Raw genomic sequence first — 26,096 nt, forward strand, 5'->3', positions numbered from 1 at the left:
TATTGAATCCAACTATGGTTTATACCTGTAACTCTTATAATCTTTGCTTTCTGACCACTCATAATTAAGTAATGTTCATTTCTAACCTCACATCACAGATGGATTATAGAATTATTTTTGGTCCTGTTAGGGTAGTAATTTTCCTCTTGTTCCTCTTTTCTCACTATAACAGTCAAAAAACCTTTGGAGCTACGATCGTCAGCCTGTTTGGACTTTATAACTACTCTTGATATCACGGACACCACATTGCCCTGGGTCTTTTGTTTACATGTGTGACACAGAAGATAAACAAAGAGAGAATTCTGTGTAGAATCCAACTGAATAAAACCAACAAGCCTTGTCATGTTTCATGGGTTTCAGGTTTGGTCTTTTCCTGTATTTTGGGGTTTTCTATGTTCTAGCTTTCCGTTGCCCTTCAGTTGCCCTTCAGTTGCCCTTCAGCTACTTAACTTCCTGTCTTTTTTGTTTTTTTTTCGGTTTCCCCCATGTTTCGTATATTGAGTGTTACTTCCTTTCCTGTGTTACACCTGGTTTTCATCTCTGATTAGCACTCACCTGTATTAGATCCCCTTGTCACTCCCTCATTTTGTTTACCCCTCGGTTTCAGTTGTTCTTTGTCGGATCATAGTTTCACTCTTATTGTCATTAGTTTATCTCCATGTTCTCTGTTTTGGTCAAATAAAACTTTGAGGATAATTTGCCAGCTGTGTTCAGATCTCCTTCAGTCTGCATTTGGGTCCACTTTCTCCGCTTTCTCGTGATAAGCCTCCTCTGCCAAACATTCTGCTCTCTAACTTTCAGTCTCTGGACAACAAACCGGACAAGCGGCAGCACAGATTAAACACCAAAAAGACATCAGGAACTGCTTTGTTTTGGTGGCTGGAGCCCAGCGTGCCCGATCACGTTGGATGGGTTCACTGTTTATTGGACAGAACGAAGGACTAAGGTACGTTGAGGTGAGGGGGTGTATGCTTTTTGGTTAACTCTTTGAGAACCACGAAAGTCTGTGTCTTAGTACTGCACTACTCTCCGATTCTCAAGACTATCGAAATCAGAACCTTTTACCTCCTGAGGGAGTTTCCCAGTTTTTTTCAGTCACTGTCAGATCCTCCATCAAACTACCCATGATTTTCCTCATCTATAAGATTCAGCTTCCTTGTTAGGGACCGAGCAGTGAAACTGCAAGGACCCTATTGTATATGAAGGAGTTCTTATTATTCTATCTTTCTTTCTTTCTTTCTTTCTTATTCTTTGCAAAAGGTACTCAAAAAATTTTGCAAGCACCACCTGCCAGTCGACGACATGAAAAGATCTGGACTTTATTTTTTTGGGAGTCGCTCATTGACTCTGTAGCGCCTCCTACTATACTTAAAAATGGTCCCCGCATTGGGGTTAGTTTCGCATGGGACGACGAAATTCCGTACACTCATTGGGCCTCTTGCAAGAACCGTTCGTACGCACAGATTTGTTCTTAAGTCGTGCGTACGAGTGATTTAAGAGAATTTGCGCATTCACCAATGTTTTCGTATTATACGTTTTCTTTCAGGTACGAACAGAATTCGCGAGTGATCCAGACCTGTCGTAGGAGTTTCCTAAAATAGTCAGCTGTTAGTCCAATCAAGTTTGCTTGACTAATGGATTGTATATTTAACTAGAAAATTTCTGAAGAAATTTAGAAGGGGCCTGCCAAAGTGTGCGTATCACTCAACCAATCACGGCTGCTCAGGAATGGTTCGCAAGGCCTAAAGAAGAAGCATTCAAGCCTAAACAACATCAAAGGATGACATGAATGCTTCTTCTTAAAGCGGCGAACTGTCCCTTTAAAGAGGCTAACTGTCCCTTTAAAGCGGTTAACTGTCCCTTTAAAGAGGCGAACTGTCCCTTTAAAGAGGCGAACTGTCCCTTTAAAGAGGCGAATTGTCCCTTTAAAGCGGTTCATTGTGCTGTTGAAACTTCAAAGGACTGGCTGGGCCACTAATAGCCTTGTTTCTATGGTAATTAATCTCCCTCAATTAACTGACAGTTAAGCTGCTGCTACACTAATTATATGAGACTCAGGCTTCTCAGAGCCAAAAAACCTCTACGAACAGATGCTTCCCATTCGGAAACCGTAAGAGCTACGGAAAATATTCTCGCAGAATGAGCGAGGGACGCCTTTGGACTTCAATATTCCCACGTTTCAGATCTGTAGCACATTCACAGTGAAAGCACGGATGAGAGAAAGAAGGGCTGCAGGAGCTGCTGAGATTCTGAGAATTGGATGAATTAAAATGGGGATTTGAGGTCTTTGAGCCCTGACATCACTTTGCTCTGAGGGGCTCTGAGAGCAAACGGTCAGCCCTTGATGAAATATGAAAACATTTTATGAATCCCAACATGCGTGCCTATATTATGACAGTATATAATGGCATTGGAGCGATATTTGTAGGCATGAGGGAGATTCGAAAATGAATCTGAGGTCAGAACTCTTGCTCTTCCCACACTCTAATGAAATGGCAGTTGTGCTCTAGAAATTCAAATTTTGCAGATTTTGGCCAAAACTTTGGGTCGGTTGGAGGCATGCTGTGGGAAATCCGTAGCAGGTATCGACATGGCGTCTTCACTTCTGAACTCAGCACGGACGTATCTACAAACTGACATTTGAATGGCGTTTCTAGGTTAATGCATGATGACACAGTAACTGCTCACAATTTTGGGTTTTTTATGATTTTTCCAGGTCATCCCCCTGTTTATTCCTAGGGGGGCTTTGGGGGGCTGTTTTTTGCTTATTACGTCGCCATGGTAACTCCAATCTTCAATAAAAGTAATAGCCCGCGAAAACTCATCGAGCCGGTCGTTTTGATATATATATTGTTGGGATGTGGACGGAAGAACAAATATAGCCTATAAATAAATAAATAAATAAATAAAGAGACACATTTTCAATGCTAAATCTTTGCCTTATATGTGACCCGCTCTAGCGAAATGAGTCGGAAGTCGCAACGTTCTATTTTGAGGTACAGGCAGATAACGTGAAAAAACAATTTTTTTTTTACCTAATTTCAAAGAATAGACATTAAAAAACAATCTCCCAAAGTTGTATAGTCCATATAATTGAGGAAAGGCATGTAAATGACAATTCAAGTTGACTTGCAAGTTGTATTAAATGCGTTAAAATTGAACAGGTTGAACAAATTCATCGACTCCTCTCCCGTTAACGTCTACCGTTCCTATTACCTCTGAGGATTTCCCTTTACCTCTGAAACGTCTCTATCTCTGCTCACTTCATAAAACCAATCAAAATGCTTAAAAATGTACACACACAGTGACACAAAGGCCCACAATAGGCGGGAAGTCACGTTTCGAGTGACTGGTGCACGCGATTGGTCCAGCCATCACTCCTGTCAAACTAGCTATCTGTGTTGGTGTAGCCTAAACTGATCGTAGAAAGTCTCTCAATATTCGTCATTGTCAAAAAAGTCATCGTCTTATTACAATATTAGTATCGTGTAGTATTGTAGTATAGTGTAGTGTGTTGATCTGTGTTTTTGTTTTAAAATGTCATTTGCTAAAGAAAGTAAAGTCGCGAAAGCTTTAAACTCTCGTGGCGTCCAATTTTAGCTCTGCTGCTGGACAGCAAGACTTGCTAGCGCTAGTTACGGATTTTTTTACTGACGTGATATCTTCTGAAGAAGATAATGACAGCGATGTCGAAGACTCGGATATGGAAAAGGAGCAAGAATTCGCTACTCATGTGGAAGATGACGATGAAGTCATTGAGCAACCTGTGACTGATATTAATGAGGTGACGAGGGCTATGTCGAGCTGTGGAGCAGTGTGTGTGGGAACAAAAATAAATATTTTCTAATCATTTGGGCTTCAGTCTGGTTTAATACCATTTTATATGTGTACAAATGCCTTTGGTAAAATTAAGCTTTAAGATAAAGAGTTTATCCCCTTAAATTCACAGGATTTTGAAAGCTATCAACAAAAAAACGGGCTAAAAACTTTAAACGCGATTTTCTCATGTTTTCAATCGTAAAAAAAGGGTGGAAGATCATAAATTAAATGGCCATATTTTGAAAACCATCCAACAAATGACTTTGACTATGGTATCATTTTAAAGGGACACTATGTAATAAATTAAGTCATTTATTAGCTCAAATCAACATATTCATTCATAAGTTAGTCCTCATTGGTGTAAAATGATCTCTGTCAAAAATCTCACTTATCCTCCTGAGTGAAGAATAACTTGTCTGTATCTACATAGAGCAGGTAAGCTCTATGGAGGCTGCCATGTCCTTCCGGTCTATGAAAAATGACGAAGTGCCGAGAGGGACATAAAGCAGTTCGAATCGCGATTTCCCCACCAGGCCTGCAAGCAGAAATGACGTCATTGTGACGTCATTTCCGCCAAATGGCTTATTACAGCCGCTAATGCTAAATAGATTTTATTCCTTGGCACATATGTCTTTGTGTTCATTAGCTTTCTTTTTGTAAGTGCATCATCTTCTTCTTTTTATTATTATTCCTATGCTCCCCCTGGATATCTTCTTTTTGGCGTTATGCTCACATTTGTAAACTGTTATTTTGTTGATTTACTAATAAAGTTTAAAAAAAAAAAAAAAATGCTAAATAGATTTTATCTCGTAAATGATCCCACTAATAATGCATTGATTGTTACCAAACTTCTGCCGTAGTACACATAGGCTCTTAACTCACAAAACGAGGCATTAGAAAGTTTGTAAGTTTACCGGGAGTTTATTTACCGCTGCTAATGCTCCTATTGCTAACGCAGGCTAATGCTAACGCTGCGTCGACGTCACTTCCGGTAACTCCCGGAATATGACTAATTGCATTGCTTGCACACCAAAGGAGATGTTATGTTATCTGACATGTTATCTGTCATCTGTATTCATAGTGTTGTTGTATGTGTGTTATATAATCCTTTGTACTGTGTGTCTTGATTTCTTTTTGTTTGTATGGACCTCGAGACTGAAGCTATAGCTTCTTGAATCTTGACACATTCCGCTTGCCGTAGTTCAAGAAGTTGCAGCGCACATTTGAAAACGTGAGGCGCTAGAGAGCAAATTCATTCAACTTTGCAAAATAAAATTGCACCACTAGATGGGGGAAAAAATTACATAGTGTCCCTTTAGAGCTTATTTCCATTCCTTTCTTTTGATACCAAAATCTCAATTTTGACATTTGGGTCACTGTGACTCATTTTGCTGGATCAGGGCACATATGGTATTATTTTGGGCGTGGAGTAGGCAAATTTACTATCCTCGTGCACGTGCAATTATATATGCACAGGTGACATTCATCATTTACGCAGGTCGTTTACACACTTTTTCCGAAGATAAGAGCGTTTGTTGACTCTGACATGGCGTGTTCGTAGGAGACCTTCGGACGAAAATAGTAAGAGAAATTTAGAATAAAAATACGAAAATTTTCTTGCATGATGCCCATTCATCATTCCAAGACACACAAAAAAGTCTCTTGCCGCCATGGTCCCACGTCAACAGGAAGGCGGCCATTTTGGATGGAAGGTGCGTTTTCGTCCCATTTTTGACCGATTCTACGCCTTGCATATGATCGAACTCGTCCTACAGATTTAATGCTACAAGCTTCAAACTTGGCTCAGGTTACTCTTAAAAAATGGGGGATAACTTTTTCACAAGGGATATTTCATGACAATTCTGTAACAAATTAGAATTGAGAGGGAGGCCTACATAAAAGTAGATTGAAAGTAGAATCCTTCAATTATCAGGCTCCTCTCTCTGTGAAACCATCTGCCAGTATGGGCTCGGGAGGAAGACATCCCTTCTACATTTGAGATTAGGCTTATAACTTTACTTTTTTGTAAAGCCAATAGTCAGTGATACTTAAGTGATCCTGAACATTTCCTTAGTGAGGTTGCTATAGACCTAGACAGCTGGCTGACATCTGTGATGCAACACCTTTCCTCACTCTGCTCTCTTTGCTCATTGTACCTATGACATTATTTTCGTCATTAACTTATTTTTCACTTTCACTACAGGTATATATGACTGTGTGTTAGGGTGCTTTGAACTCGTCTTTTCTCTCTTCTCAAACAATCGAGGCAGACGACCACCCTTTCAAAGTTTGGTTCTGCTGTAGATTTCTTCCTGTTAAAAGGGAGTTTCCCTCTCAACTATCGCCTTGTGTATGCTCAGGACATTGGACTGAGTGGAAGAGGAGACTCAATGTCATCTGTTGGTTTATTTTGCAAGGCAACTTTTTTATCAATTGTTCTAATTTAAAATTTTATCTTTAAAGTGCCTTAAGATTATTTTTGTTGTGAATTGGTGTTACAGAAATAAAAGTGGTTTCAATGTTATTGAGCTTGACAGACAACTGAAACTGGCACAAAGAACTGAAAAAGCAATTTTGCAGATTGGAAAAGCATGTCAGTGGCTTGGGCTTGTTGTGTATGAACTTTGCAGTGAGGGAACTTTTAAAATAAAACACAGTGGTGTAGGGATGGGAATTGATAAGATTTTTACGATTCCAATTCCATTTTCGATTCTGCTTAACAATTCGGTTCTTTATCGGTTCCCTTATCGATTCTCATTTGGAGAAAAAGGACAACAAACCGTAGATTAGCATCAACTTTGTTTAGTTTAGAAGTAACACGAGTCATGACCTTACAAACCCAACAACAGTGAGGTCCACATTGGTCTATCATGGCCTGGGTAATTTAACTCTTCCCTGCTCTGGTGAAAGGAGAAGCTGGAGGTAGACGTGAACTGGGGGTAGTACCACCAGCCTCTGGCTCTGAGCCAGTCAGGCTCTGTCTCTCATGATTTCATCTAAATGTAATGCATGAGAATGCATTCATTTAAACTTAACCGTTACTAACAGCAGGTTTTACAAAGAGGCAAATGGCGCTAACATGATAGGCAGTGTTTGTTAGTTAGTTCGTTACCTGCAGTGTTAGCCGAGGACATGCTAACGTTGCTAACGTTGCTGGGTTCAGATTCACCAATGTTAGTCCGGAGCAGATCGAAAATGCAACATTCATTCATAGTTATTGCATGTTGGTAGTATTTCCTCCCTTTGGTGAAATATTCACTTTGCAAGTTGCCCTGTTGTCGTCTTTTTTAGGGATGTGTAATCAAACTTTCGAGCGTTTGTACCGCTTGGGTGCCATGTTTACTGTTGACTGCTGGCTGCACTGGACTCGCCACGCAACGTTGCGTGTAGACATCATTCGCGCCCACTGGAATCGATAAGGGAATTGTTTGGAAAATTGCCAAACGATTCCAAGGAATTGAAACACTGGGAACCGGTTCTCAACAAGAACCGGTTTTCGATTCCCATCCCTACAGTGGTGGAATCAACGTTAGGGAGGTGAAATTGTATGTTTGGGAAACACTATTGATCATATATGGCACTGTTCACACCCATTTAAAGTGGACTCCATGGAAAACAGACCTCAGATGATTTCAATAAATGTTACTTCAGCTACTACAATGGACAAAAGCAGTTATTTGGTATAAACATCAGTATAACTGCACATTAGCCACTTCTGGGTAGATTGGTAAGACCACCCACACAGACACTTTTCTGTTGGCGGTCATTGCCCAACAATTCAAGCATTCAATAACAAAAATAATGTTTTAAAAGAAATGCTGAGAAAATGTTTAAACTTTGTTTTTCACAGTGAAGACCAAATACACTGGAGTGACTGGTTGTCATAATGTATTTTCTGAAAGGGTTGTGTAATGTCCACAAGAGTACACACATTAGTAAAATGAACAAACCTATGAACACAAAGAAAATGAAACATAACTTTGCATATCCTTTGATGTGAAAGCTTAATTGGTGATTCGAGATTAGACGAGTGCTTGTTTTTTCTCATTTCTCTTTGTGTTTGCCCTCCGATGGATTGTTGACCTGTCCAGGGTGTACAGGTCTCCAGGGTCTCTTGCCTGATGGCAGCTGGAATGGCTCCAGCCCCTCCATGACACAGATGGATGAAAAAATAGTCTTTTGAAAAACTAATTTATGTATTATTTGCTGATTTTAAGTTCTTTGTGAAACACTGCTGACCAACTCATGTCAAAAGGGATATATCATGAAAAATAAATAAGAATACCTTTGTTGTGTTACATGACTACCAGTTCAAATCTCATTAAAAACACACAACCGTGGCACTTTTCGTGAGAAAATACTGCATCTCCAAGATCAAGTCATCTTGAAAAGAAAAGTTAAAATTTAGATTTTTACGTTACTATGAAAAGAAAAAATTCGCTGCAATTCTATATTTCATACAAGAAAGAAATTAGCTAATGATACACTGCCAATACTTTTGTCTGACACTCTTGCAATACCCCAACCACCTCTACTGGCTTCTTTTCATGCAGAGGAGCAGCGATGCTACTCTGAGCCAATCCCAGATGAAACAAACTCTTCTCTATCTCTAAGGATGAGCATAGCCACCCTACAGAGGGACAAAGTCCAGCCTCTCTCCAGAAGATTGGTTACAGACCCTCTGCTATGTCTGGTCCTATCTCAGTGAAGTCGCATTCCATTCTCAGTATAATGCAGCGACTCCTGCTGGTGGAGGATCCACAGGAGGGTACATATTTTCAAATATCAAAAACACTTATTTTGAGGGACAGTGTACTTTTCTTTGACCATAACAGTGTGTCCCAACCTTTTTTGTCTCCATAACCTCCCTACATGTATTTACAAAGTAATTGTAGCTTTTCTTCGCCTGTATTCGCACTGAATGGTCTTTGATTAACAAATGTGCAACGTCTTGTTGGTCTTATTGGTAAAAATAAAGGTAAGTATGTTTTGATCAAAATTCCATTTGGACTTTTATATGCAACCACCTGTGTATTAGGAGTGTATATTACTCTTAATTCTCACACAAACTGTTTCACATATCTGCACCAAGATGTTGCATATCTTCCACAAGTCTGTGGTACATCTATTGCATCCATCTATTGCAGCATTAGCACTAGAAGCAGTGACTCAAAGAAACTTCACAAACTGATAAAGAGAACTGGCTCTATGCCGAGGACTGATCTGGAGCCCCGGACCTGATTGTGCAAAGCTGATTAACATAAAGAACAATGCAACCCATCCTATATAAATAGTGTTAAAAACAATGGAGTGTTTCAACTCTGAAACACACAATGATACAGTAGGTCATGACTGCCAGCATCAATAGAATAGAATAGAAAAATACTTTATTCATTCCCCATATGGGGGAAATTCAAATTTGTCAAGTAGCTCAAACAAATTCTAACAAAAAAAAAAGTATATATATACTTACAATGATTGTTTATTAACAGATACAACAATAATAGCAATACTAATAAAAATACTACTACTACTACTACTACTAATAATAATAATAAATGACTAAATAAATCAATAAATCTGTCAAGCAGTCACTGTTAAATAGCCTTATGGCTGTGGGAACAAAGGACCTCCTGAACAACCATGCATATTGTCAGTTAAAACATACTGCAACATTATCATTTTTTAACATTCATCCTTTTTTTATTTAATTTCCTCTCAATTATTCAGCAAATGTGTTGAAAAATGGGACACCCTGTGGTCTGGTGGTTTTCACTGCGTCGATACAGACCTCAAAGATTCTTGTTTGAATCTTGGCTGAGGCCTTTCTGCATGGATTTTGGATGTTATAACTGTTTTTCCCAGGTACTCCAGCTTCCTTCCACAGTGCAAAACATGCATGCCAGGTTAATTAGTGAATCTAAACTAAATAAATGTGTAAATAAGTAAATGTGAGATACATGATTGTTATTCTAATAATACCTGTGGAAAAGAGTCTGCAGATGCCAGTAGGACATTTTCAGGTTTCAGATCACAATGGACAATGTTCTTGAAGTGAAGGTGACGCAAAGCCACCAGGATCTGAGAGTGAAGCAGAAACATACAGATGTTAAACAAAGAATCATAGTAATAAATGAAGGAATGTCTGCAAACATTAAATTGCATTAACCTCAATTGGATTTGTGGGAGGGTTAGGGTTGAATATTTATTTTGAATGAGTGCAGCTAACTTTTTAGACGTGTCTCTCAAATCTATATAGTAGAGTTGTATAGTGGAAGTTTTTTCAATGCCTCATGTGATATTGTTGTTGATAAAGTACAAATACAGTAAGTAAATGCACAAAAAATTAAAAAAAAAAATTAGACCACACCCAAATGCATCAGTCCCAATGGTATTTAAGATTGTACTTGATATTTTAACCCTGGACCATGTGTAGAACACATTCAGCTGAAACTGTGTGTCTAAGTTCAAGTCAATCAAAATTACACAGTAGCTGGCATGGCACCAATTTTGGTTAAAACTTTTAGTTTATAGGTGGCTATATTTTGAGCTTTTTGCAGTAATCCTTATGGGCTACACTCAGAGTTCTTGATTATACTTATTTCCAGACATCTCCTGAAGATATGTAACAAAGAAAAGTCATGGAAAAGTTTCTTAACCCATTATAATGATTTTTCATCTCAACTCTTGTGTTGTTTGACTGTGCTTCTTTATTCATAATAGAATTGTATAGCTTAATCCAACAAAGCTCCATACAACATTTGGTGTTGAAAGATTTAAGTCTAAAAAGTAGATGTCTTTCATCTCATGCATATTAGCTCAAAATCAAAACACTGGAACAGTTGAAAGGTTCTGTCAAATTTCAAGCCGACCAAATCTGTGGTGTGTAGAAAGTAGTTTTTTAGGTATTCTTTAGATATCGATGAATCTTAATCAGAGCCATCATTAGGTCAATTTGGATTAAAGTATTTTGAAGCATTTACCATTCACTACTAGTAATGCAGACTATTTTCAAGTCTCTAAGTGGTTCTAGAGTTTAACAAATAATGGAAATGATTGAGTGAGCATTTCATGAGGAATAAGCAATGTACTTTTTTTTCATCATGGTACTTTTTATTTTGGTGAGTGCTTGACCTAAGATCATGTATACCAAATCTGATTAAATTCTGTTGTTCCTGTTTCTAGATTCATAATCAACTGTTCTAATTTAATTCAGTTTTATTTGTGCTATTTCAGAATGATTATTACATTCACCACTGATGCAACTGAAAAACAGTTTTTAAGTATCTTTTTTAACCTAACTGACTGAGTGACCAAGAGAAATTATTGTCCAACGACACTGACGGGAACTTTGACAAAGAGCTCAAGCTCAAAATGTTTTTTTAAAAACTCTGAAATTCAAGTCAAATTAGAATTATTTGTGGTTTACTTCCACAATGTAAGAAACGGGAAAGAGTTGTGCACTTTTTGTTTGACTGTATTAACACCACATTTTGGTACATATCATATTGTGGGACTTGTGAACCACACAATTGTCCAAATTCAAAAATACGGCTGCCACAGCCAAAGGCTCTTTGCCATGGTAAGGGATTAGCAGGAACTTTGCCATAATATGGTCAAATGTACCTGGAAATATACCCATGAAAGTATCTTCCTCCTATTCTATATTAAGAAAAGCAGCTGAAACATCAGTTCCAAATAAGGGAGGAAGAATAGAGAGCCAACAAGGACCATGGTGGAATGAAGCTTATGAAGTGGGGCTGGATAGTGTAGTGGTAAGATTCCCACCTTTTATGTGGATGGGTGACCTGGGTTCAAATCCCCTGCATGAGAGGTACCATCTCCAGAAAGGGTCCTTAGACAAGACCCCCTTGCCCTACCTGCCTACCAGTGTAAGTCGCCTCCGATAAAAGCATTTTCCAAATGCATAAACATAAACATGAAGAGTTAGTGAGAGCTTTAAACATAGTATATAGAGATCTTTAAAAAGAGTTAAACTTACAGTCTTGTCTCTAAATATAAGAGACTAGGTGCCCAACCAAGAAAGGTTATAAAATATGTCTGTTTTGCTGTTGTGGTGTGCAAGATTAAATAAGATGTAAATAATAGACAAGTGGAATAAAAATCCAGCTCTTTTAATAATAAAAGAGCTGGATTTGTCAAGACTTCTTTTTTCTTTGTGTCAGCATGGATTTAGGATGAGTCATGTAACCATGGATTCAGAGTTGGTATAGAGCAGGGAAATCAAAAGAGCACAAATAAAGAGGTGGTGGTCGTGGTTTTCTTACATATAAAGAAATAATAAATTGAAATTGTTAAGGTTTTACATTTTTTGTTTTGTATAAATTGAATGAAGGATTGACATAAAGACCACATGAAAAAAAATGGTATACAAATATGAAAGAGATGATAAACATGTGAGGTGTTTGACTGGGTGGTACTGAGGGGTAGATAGAAGTACACTGATGATTTTTTATAATGCTATGGTTAGAGCAACATTTTATTATGGATGTTTGACTTATGGATCAGCTGCCGAGACAATGATCGCCAATAGATTATTGTTTAGACTAAGGCTTTGAAGTTATGCACAGAGACATTTTGGACAATGTAAATTCCTTCACTACTGGTATAGGCAGGGGACGCTCCAAAGAGATTGTAGCGTGGAAAGATAACCCTAAATTATTTGATAAAATAAAAAGGTTCAGAATCAATTCTTCTGTTGAATTCTTTTTTTTCAGAATGCTTCGAATTTGGAAAGATTATCAACACATTTATTAAGGTTAGTTTTTTTTGTTGATCTATCAAACAATATTCAGATGAAGGTTTTATCTGAGTGGAATTCAGTAGAAAAAAGAATAGCATATTTTCTTTGCTGGACTTTTTGGCCGTGTTCAGTTGCTAAGGTGAATAAGGAATTTATTTAAAGAGGTGGAATAGGAAATTATGAATCATATGTAGAGTCTATCAGTATATGTCAGTATATCTATACTTAGGGTTCAAGAGATCAAATGACTTGCTTTGTTGTGAGCACTATGGTGGGATGGAAGAGGGGAGTTGAAGAAAAGGGGTCTTGTGTACTAATTCATCAACAGCCTTGGTGGCACTGTGTGGAGGCAGATGGTGTGCGGCAAAGCACTGGGGATGGACGAGATTCGCCCTGAGATGCTAAAGGCTCTGGATAAGGTGGGGCTGTCTTGGTTGACACAGCTCTTCAATGTCTCATGGAGGTCTGAGTCAACGCCTATGGAGTGGCAGACTGGGGTGGTGGTTCCCATTTTTAAGAAAGGGGAGCGGAGAGTGTGTTCCAACTACAGGTGGATCACACTATTCAGCCTCCCCGGGAAAGTTTACTCCAGGGTGTTGGAGAGAAGGCTCCAATCTATTGTCAAACCTCAAGGTTCAGGAGGAGCAGTGTGGCTTTCGCCCAGATCATGGAACAGTGGAGCAGATCTTTACCCTTGCAGAGTTATTGAGGGGATCATGGGAGTTTGACCATCCAGTCTATATGTGTTATGTAGACTTGGAAAAGGCTTACGACCTTGTTTCCCAAGGGATTCTTTGGGGGGTGCTGAAGGAGTATGGGGTACCGGAGCCACTTTTATGAGCTATCCGGTCCCTGTATAACAAAACCAAGAGCTGTGTCCGCATCCTTGGCACTAAGTTGAACTTGTTTACAGTGCGTATTGGATTCTGTTAGGGCTGCCCCTTGTCACAGATCCTGTTTGTGATTTTTATGGACAGGATCGTCCAAGGCGTAGTCGTAGAGAGGAGAGGAGGGTGTCTGGTTTGGGAACCTTGGGATTTCATCTCGGCTTTTTGCGGATGATGTGATTCTGTTGGCTTCTTCAAGCCGAACCTTCAGCGAGCACTCGAGCAGTTCGAAACTGAGTGTGAAGCTTCCAGGATGAGGATAATGGTTCTCAACTGGAAAAAGGTGGAATGCTCTCTTTGGGTTGGGGATGAGTCCTTGCCTCAGACAGAGGAGTTTGAGTATCTGGGTATCTTGTTCACGAGTGATGGCAGGTTGGAGCGAGAGATGAACAGATGGATTGGGGCTTCATCAGCGGTAATGAGGGCGCTGCTCCAGTCCATCGTAGTTAAGAAGGAGCTGAGCCGGAAGGCAAAGCTTGATTTGCTGCTCCATCTTTGTTCCAACCCTCACCTATGGTCACGAGACCTGGATAGTTACTGAAAGAACCAGATATAAGCAGCTGAAATGGGTTTCCTTTGGAGGGTGACTGGACTCAGCCTTAGAGATAAGGTGAGGAGCTGGGCCATCTGGAGGGAACTCAGGGTAGGACCACTGCTCCTCCACATCGAAAGGAGCCAGCTGAGGTGGTTCGGGCATCTGGTTAGTATGCCTCCTGGTTGCCTCCCTTTGGAGGTTTTCTGGGCACGTCCTACTGGGGGGAGGCCCCGGGGCAGACCCAGGACTCGCTCAAGGGGATTATATGTCCCCTCTGGCCTTGGAACGCCTCGGAATCCCCCAGAAAAAAATGGAGAGTGTCGCTGGGGAGAGGGATATCTGGGTTTCTCTCCTGGTCCTGTTGCCTCCATGACCAGACCTCGGATGAGCGGATGAAAATGGATGGAGAAATCTAGTATAAGCGTTTTATGAGTGCCAGCTCATGTTGAAATAGAGAGTAATAAAAAAGTATAAAATACAATTGAACAATTAAGTTTAGTTTAGGCAAGGATGATGAAAATCCTTATCAAGCAAAATCTTAAATACTTAATGACTGCTGCATGTGAGCATGGTCTGTTCATCAGTTTATTGTTATTGTTGTGCTTCAGCTGCTGTGTGCACACACATATACACAGTCATGCACACAAAATAGCAGTCATGTTTACTTGTCCGATTGAGGACTACACTTTGAAAGCACATTCACAAAGATTTAGATTTTATGAACACCCAATTTTACTTGAAGCAGTCAAGGGCTGTGTGAGGGACTAAGCTGGTTAGACATGAGGACACAGTGATAGTTTCCAGAAAAATGGGTTTTATTTACCAAAAAAACCCCGCAAAAAACACACAAAATCATCAAACTACACAGGGCCCCTTAAAATAGGTCAATTAACAAAACTGAACTCAAGTCATTACAGCAACTTAACCGCCAAAGTAACTCCAAACCAACTGTTGAACAAAATCAAACAGACCTAACACACAACAAACAAAGGGGACTTAAATACTGGCTGATCAGACCAGTTCGACACATTAGGCGAAATATCTACTAACAGATAATCTAACAAAGAAACAAAAGCAGTTGGAAACACTAATTGTAATCCAACAAGATAAGGTAATTAACTCAGAAATCGAAGAAAATACAAATAACTTACAAATGAATGTATGTATACTGTGTGCTGTTGATTTTACATTTTTCATGCCGAAAGATTGTGGCAGTTTTAGCCGATCAAAAAGCCAATTAAAATTGGGGTTAAAGTAAATTATTTCAAGCAAACCTGTGTGACTAGGAACTTGGTGATCCTCTCAGGCAGTCGACCTTTCTCACTGGAAAGAATCATCTCCAGCATATCTCCATGGAGCTTCTCCATCACCACAAACACACGCTCTGGTGTCTCAAACATGCAGTCCAAGTTGACCACACCTGAGTGCTGCAGGCTCTAAAATAAGAAAAGATTTAGATGGCCACTTAGACAAAAGGCTCCTTTGAAATGACACTGTTTCTTCTTTCAACCCTCATCATGAGTTTAGGATGTTTCCATCTTAGATTGTTCCATCTGAATTAATATAATTTTAACTGCTCAGTATTTATTGCAATGAAAAAAACACTCTTTAACCCTTTAATCATCAGCTGAAACATAAATTATAAATGAGTATCTTGTGAGTATGACATTAAAATATACTGTGCAGAAGACTTGAGCTTCCCTTTATTACTTTATACGTTTCTAGGAGAAATAGATTTATTAGGTTTTTACACATCCTTTTCACACCAGGGTTGATGAAGAATAGGCTTCTTGAAGAATATTCAAAGGTTCTGCTTTAAATGATGGCTGTCTTTTGTTTGATTTCCTGTATAATAGAGGTGTCGGTTTGAATGATCCCAAATAGTGACAAACTAATTGTTTTTATAGATGTGTAATTTCCAGAGGCTGTTGGATTAGAAAAGGTGATGGGTATGAGTCCAGTCCAAACACATTTCTCCTCATATGTACTCATTTACTTTTCATCATTAGCCAGTACCATCCAATTTGAAGGGATACACATGTGTACATCTATGGATACAATGTAAACAAATGAGAGGAAATGTTTAAAACATCATGCATATGCAATAAAAGATATAAAATAAGTACATACATGAGTTTATACAAAGGACAGGATTAGGCATTAATCTGGAATTTAAAGTAATGTATTTGAAAAGGGCACCTCAGAGCCTTTACATAAAGAGGATACAATTAAACTGTGAAGGAATATCGACTTGTTACAATTTCTTAGCTTGGAAAGAATACTAGCTCTTAATAGGCATATTGGCATATTGCACAAATAGGGGACGAGAAGAATTTAGCAGTGCTGCCTTATAGATCAGTTATCCTCATTCTGCTATAAATATAATTAGTCTTTCTCCTGCACAGCAACCTAACTAATTACCATAAATAACAACTGTGCATTACAACAATTACCAGTAAGAAATAAGCACTGAAATACAAGTAGGTAAAAAACATGAAATAAAGAGTCCAGAAGCAAACAGAAGTAATTGGATAGTTCAGAACTACAATGGTGAATAATTTCATGTGTTCCGTCAAAGACTTTTCAAGCTTGTTAAGGTGACTTAATGAACACTTAATTGGATTGGCCCAGTGAAGGGAGTTGCTATATGTTCCTGTGTAGTCTGTACAACACTTACAACGTAAAATTGTGTTAAAGTGTTTTGTAGAACAAAGATGACTATGTCAAGGTCAGCTTGGAGTATCTTGTGATTGAAGATTAAGAGATTAAGATCTGATTTATTGGTCATGCATACACACGAAATTTGTCGTCCGCTTTTAACCCATCCAGGTTGGCACCTGTTGACACACACATGCACATGCACATGCACAGGCTCACACACTCAGAGACAAATGCCAACCTGGAGCGGTGGGCAGCCATTCAGCGCCCGGGGAGCATGGGGGTACGGTGCCTTGCTCAAGGGCACCTCAGCCATGACAAGGAGGTGGACTGACACCCCTTCAGCTATCAGATCCACCAATCTTTTTTTGAGTGGCGAGAGTGGGAATCGTGGTGGTTACATCCCACAACAACCCCAACAACCTTCTGGTTATTGGACGACCGACTCTAACCACTGAGCCATGGCTGCCCGTCTGATGAAGCTGATCAGATAACCGGCAATGTGTCTGTCTTATCTTTGATTTGAAACTGAGCTATTTGCACTCTGCCATCAATACTAGGACTGACTGCTGTAACTATTCCAAGTCACCATAGAGAACATGGTAGTTGCTGATCAAAGACAAGAACAATCACAACAATAGTCAGATTGTCTTCCTCTTGACTGCATGTGGACCTGTACTGGAGGGGAAGGTAGATAAATCCGGAAGAAGAAGCTCTAGAATTGATCTGTCAATTCCATTTGCAACAGCTCAAAACTTCAGTTTCTGAGTGGATGACCTACAGTGTTGATGGATCAAGTCACTCCATCAGCAGCACATCTTCTTTTACCCCAGAGATACTACACTATTATCTTAACTCAAGTGGTGTATGGGAAGACTAGGCCTATGGGGTCGTTCTGATGGACTTGAGCTTAATAGATGTTCTGTATTGCTGGATCAGACGTTTAAGTGTAACAAAATCAGGCTGTTGTGGCATCTGATGGTAGTCTGCCACTAAAGCCCCAGAGTCCACTCTGATGGATTTGCTCCAACTGAGGATAACCAAAGTTCAATGTCTTCTGATGGGCTAGCCCAATGACATAAGTCTAGCTCACCTGAAAGAAAGAGCTTTTGTAATTTGCTGAAAATCTGTCAAGGCTCTTTGGAAAAAGAAAAAGGATTTCTGAACCAAGTGGTAAGTGTTATCCCCAGAACAGCTGTGATCCAGAACATATTTCTGAAGTGCAAAAATTCAAAGCACACACTGCAAGTCATATCAAATGGGGGTATCTGCCATTCATTGAAATCAGGCCAGTCGCTGCGATCCTCGGCTCTCCAGATTAACCTAAAGCCTGATTTATGGTCGTCCGGGAAAGGCTACGGACACTTGCGTGCATCGGCCAACGTTTCTATCTATCCGCCGAGGCAACGGAGACTCACGGAGACCGCAAGTGTTGTGATTGGTCGGCTAACAACATCATTTCCGGAATCACTTTTTAGATCCCTCCTCTCAGAACAACAACACCGTCATTTTTGAAAGAGTTTACTGTGTGCCGGTCAACATTTGGTAAAAATTATTTGCATTTCTATATCAATAAGCTCCAACTCCAACAACAGTCTTTCTCTCTCGGTCGCCATCGTTCACTGTGAGCAGTGGAGCGGAGCCGGAAGGTGAACAATCAATCAACCACTTTCACGATACACATCGCTTGATTAGGTCGTCTAGCGTAGCGCCGCCTGCTGATCGGGAGGTGAACTGCCTTGGGTATCCGACATCCCGACGGAGAACTGCGAAAGGTTTAAAGCCTCTGCGTGACCACGGAGTTGGATTGACGGATAGCGACGGAGTAGCATACCGAGGCCTTAAGAAAGGGTTATCTTTAGACAAAAATCAGACCTAGTGAAATATTCCCTTTATATTACTTTATGCTTAATGCAATAGTCTCTGAAATGATGCAGCATGACAAGTAGAGTGGATCCCAACATGGGTCCTAGTAAGAGTGTTCACTAAAGCTGGAAACTTGGTAAAATAATTAATAATTTAACACAATGTGATATTTTTCTGTTATATTTTGCCATGAGATAACGGATGTACAAAAACTTTTCAGTAGCCTGTACTTCAGCAGTGGTGAGCGTTTGGACAAAGCCAGCAAGCCAACAATTTATTTATCTCATGGTTTTAGGTGTCTGCTCTGATTGGGTCTTAAAAGAGGTGTTTTTTGGTCCCATGTAGGTCACCCAGTACGAAGAGGGGGTACCTCCTCTTTCCGTAAATGAGGAGTTACATACCTGTTGATGTCATCTGATTCCACTTTGATGGTCTTCTCTTTCAGGATCTTTACTGCTGCAGTAACCTGATTTGATTGTGAGATTAACCTATTATTTCAATACAGCAGCATGGCCATCGCGTTTATTGATCGAGAGTGCTGACAAGAAAGCACCGAGAGGGGGCATCAATGACTTTGCATGATCAAGATCTCTAGACGAGTCTGGTTTCCTCGATGACATTTTGCTTTGAGATAAAATTGTGCTGCTTGGTTATATCTTGTGTATCTCCAACATTGTTTGCCTGTTTTAATCCATGCTACTTTCTGCTCCTTTATTTCTGAAATCTGAGCACTGACTGAAGTAATGATGAGCATTGATACAGTAGGAACAATAGTTTTCCAGTTTCTCCTTTTTTAACCCAAGACTATGCCAGTAGATGAGGGATTTGATTCATTCACTTCAAGTGATTCAATCAAAGTAGAACTGTGCTATGGACATCTGCTTTGTCCTGGCACCTCTCTGAGGGTCTGAAAGAACCATGCATGTTTTCTCTTGAATGCAGACTTTTTACTCTTTACCTATAAAAATCCAACAATGTTGGCATATGTGTACCAGCTTGGGCTCTTACCTTCAGTGTAAACCGGCATAATCCTCAGCTGTTATGACTTTAGATTGTTGGCTCACCAAGGACTGCAAGGCCAATTTATGAGACTGGCCATATAACTCGGTCAGGCTGTGAGTAATGTGTTATGTATGGTCTGTCTTTACAAAAGGCTGAAAAGACACAATGCTGCCTGTTGTAAAGCTAAAAAATACTTTAATTTGAATCCATTACCCTAGTTGTATGATATTTATATGGGAAGTTGTTAGTATGTATGAGAGGTATCAAAATTTAAAAAATGCCATGTCATTTTTTTCCTGGCTTATATTTATTTCCATCAACCTTTACACATAGTACAGAGAGTACAGAAACATGCATCTGTTGACCAAACTTCAGCTCATACTGAGCACAAGAACAGAACAGATACCAACTGATGTGAACTTTCTTGCACCTTTGTGCAGGTGTGTGTTCAAACAGTAATAGTAGGGGTGTGATCAGTGTGATCATTGGTGTTCACCTTGTTTTCATGGTAATAAAATCATTCATCACAAAAAGGTTCATTATCTTCCAAGAGGCCACCAAATGCAAAACACTGTTTGTTTTTACCTGCAGGATTGCCACCTCGTTTCGCAGCTGACACTCCTGTTTAGTGGGGAAGCGGAGCTTATCAATTATCTTGATGGCGACATCTCTGCCAGACTTCCTATGCTTGCCTATTAGAAATGACACAAACATTTTTTACAGAAATATTTCCATCTTCCACAAATTCACGATAACTGCACTGGATTCAAGCTGGTGTTTACAATCAGTTTGTGAAACAGATTATCATATCGTATTGTTGAAAAATTGTTAATTCTTTAATTAAATATATAAACAATGTCTTGTGAGATATCGAGCCAGTGTGGCCATCTTTACATCAGGACATTCAGAATGATCAAGATATTAATATTAAAAAAATCATGCACCCATTTTAAAGATGACGTGCCAGCTCTGCAACAGCTTCTCTAGCTCTTGGGATAAGAATAGAAATAGAAATTGAAAAATACATTATTCCTCCGCCAATGGGGGAAATTCAAATTAGTCAAGTGACTCAAAAAAAATTATAAATATTTACAATGATTGTACATTAACAACAACTACAATACTAATAAAAATACTACTACTACTAATAATAATAATAATAATAATAATAATAAATGACTAAATAAAAAATAAAAAATCAATCAATCAATTTGAGAAGAACTCAGCAGTCACTGTTAAAAAGATCTCCTGAAGTCCACCACCAGCTTTGGTCTTGTTAGTGTTTCAGGAGCAAACAGTTCTTTTTGGTGGAGCCATTGAAAGACTCCACAAGGTCCCTGTACTCCTTCTCCTGTCCACTGCGCACACATGCCACAACAGTCATATCATCAGAATACTTCTGAATGTGGCAGGACTCTGAGTTGTACCTGAAGTCCGATGTGTACAGGGTGAAAAGAAAAGGAGCCAAAACAGTACCCTGTGGAGCCTCAGTACTGCATTCCAGTGTTCCAGAAACACAATCCCCATCCTGACATACTGTGGTCTGGCAGACAAATAGTCTATAATCCATGATGTCAGGGAGGGGGCCACACCCATACCTAGCAGCTTGTCTCTCAGTATGGGAGGCCGTATGGTGTTGAAGGCACTGGAGAAGTCAAAGAACATGATTCTCACATATGAACCAGGCACATCCAGATAAGCATATGCCCGATGCAACATGTACAGAATCGCGTCTTCCACTCCTATGTGTTTCTGGTAGGCAAACTGGAGGGGATCAAGAGCCTCAGAAACCTGCAATCTCATGCGACGAACAAGAAGTCTCTCCAAGGTCTTCATGATATGAGATGTCAGAGCCACCGGTCTGCAGTCATTCAGCTCCACCGGTTGCCCTAATTTGGGCACTGGTATGAGACAAGAAGTTTTCCACAGCACCGGGACTTTTTCCATCTGAATGCTCATATTAAAGAGCCTCTGAAGAGGGACTGCTAGTTGACCAGCACAGTCCCTCAGAAGCCTTGGACAGACTCCATCTGGGCCTGAAGCCCTCCCTGGCTTAAGTCTCCTGAGCTCAGCTCCAACCTCTTCTATAGTTAGAAACAGAGGTTGTAGCGGAGGGATGGCGACAGGAGTGATGTTGCTATCAATCATAGAGATGGGGGTGGGGGTGCAGCTGGACAGAGGAGGGCTAGTGGTGGGAGTTGCTGCAGAGGTGCAGGAGCAGCTGGACCGAGGAGGCCAGGCGGTGGAAGCAGCCACAGATGTGGAGATGCAGCTGGGGTCTGGATGCCTGACGATGGAAGCTGTCATAGAGGTGGAAGTACAGCTGGACAGAAGAAGCATGTTGGTGACAGTTGCTGCAGAGGTGGAGGTGCAGTCAGGCGGAGGAGGAGGCTTGGCGATTCGGGTTGCCATTGAAGTGGAAGTACAGCAGGGCAATGGAAGCAGTATAGAGGAAGCAGCTGAAGTGGTGGGGGTGGAGGGAGCAGCAGCAGAGGTGGAAAAAGCCACATTATCAAACCTGTTGTAATAATGGTTGAAAGTATTGGCTCTGTCCACATCACCTTCCACAGACTGAGAGTTCTTCAGTCTGTATCCAGTGATGGTCCTCATGCCCCTCCACATCTCTTTGGTGTTATTGTTCTCCAGCTGTCTCTCTACCTTTTTTTTTGTACTCCACCTTCGCTCTTAGTAATGTCTTTTTAAGCTCCTGTTGTCCATTTCTTCTTCCTTCAGCAGTACAGCCCAGTCTGTGACATCAAAGCAGTCTCTCAATGCATCACTCGCCTCTGGTGACCACTTCCTGAAAGATCTGGTAGTAACAGGAAGTCTTTGTACACAAGGTAATGTGATCAGATCTACCCAGTGGTGCAAGAGACACTGTCCTGTAAGCCTCCTTCACGTTAGCATAGAACAGAGCTAATGTCCTTTCTCTACGAGTTGGACAGTCCACATACTGTACAAAGGCAGTCAGGCAGGAGGATAGAGAGACGTGGTTGAAATCCCCTGTGATTGCAATGAATGCCTCAGGATGCTGGGTCTGTGTTTGGGAACTCTCTGGGTGCATAGAACGAACGGAAACCAACTGACAGCAGTTCAATGTTTAGACAACAAACCCTCTCCTTAACGGTCACATAGCGGGGGTTTACCCATCTCTGATTAAAGAACAGTATAATACCCCCGCCTTTCCGCTTACCGCTGCTCGTACTCGGGTCACGATCCGCTCGTACGGCTGTGAAGCCGGGTATGTCCACACATGAGTCTGGTGTGTTGTGGTTCAGCCAGGACTCAGACAGATCAAACTGCTCTCCTTATACAGCCGTTGGTTCCGCACAAGTGCCTCCAGCTCATCACACTTGTTTGGTAGTGAGTTAGCGTTTCCCATAATCACCGACGGCAGAAAAGGCTTGTACCTCGTCTTTTTCTTTAGTTTTGCTCCAGCTCTTTAAAAAGCTCTCCAGCTTTTTAAGCTCGGTCGAAATTGGATGTGTAATTGACAGTGCCAACAGTTCCTCTCTTGTGTACACTGCTCTAGTAGTAGTGCACAAAAAATGTAAAAAAATTAAAAATAAAACAAAATATACATAAAAAGCAGATTACTACAAATTTTCAAATTACATATAATCATATAAACAACGAAAAAAATTGAGAGCTGCACAGACTTGCTGCCGATAGGGCTGTTACATAACCGAAGTGATGATAATTTAAAAAACGCTAACTTTAGTGGTCATGTGACTGCTGGATTATTATGGTTTAGTTTATCTGAGCTAATTTCAAACTAAAATAAATGGTTTCATCTCAACTGAGGCTGAGGACAGCATTTTGTAGACTGTAGCTATTGAGGACAGAAGTATGGAGGGACACAATGCGCAGGTTCAGAAGCAAGAGGAGGTGGTGTGTGTCGAGGTGCCTCATCAGAACAAGCAAACAAAATTTTTGGGGCCTCAACTAAATCATTTGTGAACACAGACTGTGCATTTTGCTGTCAGTTGCAATGACAACTATAAACACTGTTTAAACTTACCATAAGGAGAATAATTAAGTGTTAGCTCAACCCCAACACTCCCCTGAGTGGCCAGGCCATGTTAGGTAGGACTCAAGTGAGCCCCTCACTTCCCCCCAGGATTACTCCCAGTAACAGTGGATTACTCATTCCTTATGGTGCAACAACTTGCACTTTTAAAATGCTATTGCTAGATAACATGCACACTCTAGTTCCCATAGACATGCACTGCCTGGAGAATTTGAACATAGAAAGAGAATCCCGTCTTTCACTCACTGGGATGTGTGAGTAAAAAGGGTATAAAAACACTACACTTTGCATGAAAATACTAAAACATCTTTTTTAGGGCTTTTGGTGATATTCAATTTTGTGAAATTTTAACAAAACCAGAAAACATGGAATGAAAATACCATGGGACCTTTAAAGAGGCCTACAGAACCACGTAATCTGCAGAGAGCATATGGAACTCAGATTTTTCAAAACCAAATGCCCTCCACCCCCAACTATTTCTTGAAATCCCATCCATGAACACCACACAAAGGATTGTGACCAGGTGCAACCTTAGCAGTCCAATAAGCACCTTAAACAAGCTCATCTTTGTACAGATAATGCAGAAACAGTATCCTCGGCACAATTGTCAGATCCTCATACAGAATTCAAAAATAAATTTTCATCCTAGTCACTGTTTACAACAAGTCCAGTATAGTTTTTCAATCGTGTTCCAATTATTCCTTCATTCTGTATCTCAGTAGTTATGTCCTGTCTCTGACATATATTTACAACAACTAACAACTACATGTTTTACTGTTTTTTTATTTTTTATTTATTTATTTTTATTTATTTTTTTTCTCATTGTTTTTATTGCAATTTTCATTTCCATACAACAAATGGTGTCTACTAAACTAGACACCAAACAAAACAAAACAAAACAAAACAAAACAAAACAAAACAAACAAACAAACATGACAGCTCTTACATAGAGATTAACATACAGCACGATACAGAAGGTGGTGAATCAGTCTTACAGTACACGGATAACGTTCAAATCCACAACAGTCCTTTTAATAGGGTGGAGGAAAGGTCTGGACCGATATAATCCAAAAACGGGCGCCATACTCTTTAGAACTGATCTACACTGTGATGTATGACATTAGTGAGAAATTCCAGAGGTATCAGATCAAAAATTATTTTGCGCCAGCCACAGACAGAAGGAACCTTATCACTGACCCACTGTAGAAGAATATTTTTCCTAGCCGCAAACGTTAGAATGTTAAACAATCTTTTGTTAATTGCCGTTTTCAAATGATCGCTTGGAAGACCCAAAATCAGCGACATGGGGTCCATCACCACACTAATATGAAAAATTCTCTCCATTTCACTAACAATTTCAACCCAATATCTTTGAACTTTATGACAAGACCAGAAACAATGCGTTAACGTTCCCACATCAGTTTTACACTTGAGACACAGAGGGGAGAGGGAGCGGTTGAAGAAATGCCTGCGGTGGGGGGAAATGTGTAATCTGTGCAGAATCTTAAATTGTATAGCTCGTGTCCGAGCGCAAATTGAGATTTTTTTTGCAAGAAACCAAATGGTATCCCACTTTTCTTCATCTATTGTTACAGACAACTCCTTCTCCCACACACCTCTGACCCCCTGCGCACCAGTAGTGGAAAAATCATTAAGGACATGGTAAAATGAGCTCAGAGACACTTTCAATTGTTGATGAAACAGAATTTTCTCGATAGCAGATATTTCAGGGTGATCAATAAGGGTTGTACTATGAGTGATATAATGCCTTATTTGCAAAAATCGAAAAAAATCTTGTTTGAACAATTTGTAATTGTTAGTAAGCTGTTCAAATGACATAAGCTTATTGTCTGAAAACAAGTCTCTGAGGGATTTAATATTCTTATCAGACCATTTATGAAAACCAGGGTCCAAAGAACCAGGGGGAAAAGCAGGATTATTTTTTATTGGGGTGAAAGTGGATGTTATATTTGATCTTCCCTCAAGACGGCGGACAAGCCGCCGGACAAGCCGCCAGGCTCTTATAGTGTTGATTGTTACAAGGTTTGCACAAAAAGTTTTAATAACCTTAAAATTATTAAAAAATAATAGGTCACTTAATCTGCATTGTGATAATGCTGTCTCGATATCCTTCCAGATTGAACCTTTACCCTTAATCCAGTCGTTTACAAATCTTAAATGGGCACAGAGTTGATAGATTTTAATATTAGGTAAGTCCAGGCCCCCCATCGAGCTTGGTAGATTTAATACTGCCATCTTAAGCCTGGGTCTACGTTTGTTCCAAATAAAAGAGCTGAGCCATCCATTTATATCCTTCAACACCCTTTTAGAAAACAAATTGTTTGTATAGGATACAATAACCTTGGCAACACATTCATTTTGACCAGAGCAATGCGCCCCAACCAGGAAACAGGAAGTGACATCCATCGCTCTAGGTCCTGCTTGATTTTACAAAATAAGGGTGCAAAGTTAGCCTTATATAATTGATCAAAGGAAGGGGTGATAAATATTCCTAAATACACAAACCCATTGGGA

General features: G+C 40.0%; 1 protein-coding gene across 2 annotated transcripts in view; it reads right to left on the reverse strand.

Moving 5' to 3' along the window:
- Positions 1–26,096, reverse strand: part of prkd1 (protein kinase D1) — a 263,074-nt gene that overhangs the window by 96,686 nt on the left and 140,292 nt on the right. For both annotated transcript variants that reach the window (XM_075448220.1, XM_075448219.1), the window contains exons 15-17: positions 20,117–20,223; positions 15,280–15,441; positions 9,802–9,900 (exon numbers count right to left, since the gene is read on the reverse strand). In XM_075448220.1, the coding sequence (XP_075304335.1) occupies positions 9,802–9,900; positions 15,280–15,441; positions 20,117–20,223 (368 nt within the window). The remainder of the gene's footprint in view (positions 1–9,801; positions 9,901–15,279; positions 15,442–20,116; positions 20,224–26,096) is intronic.

This window comes from Odontesthes bonariensis, chromosome 17 (genome assembly GCF_027942865.1).
Source record: "Odontesthes bonariensis isolate fOdoBon6 chromosome 17, fOdoBon6.hap1, whole genome shotgun sequence".
Classification (NCBI taxonomy): Eukaryota; Metazoa; Chordata; class Actinopteri; order Atheriniformes; family Atherinopsidae; genus Odontesthes; species Odontesthes bonariensis.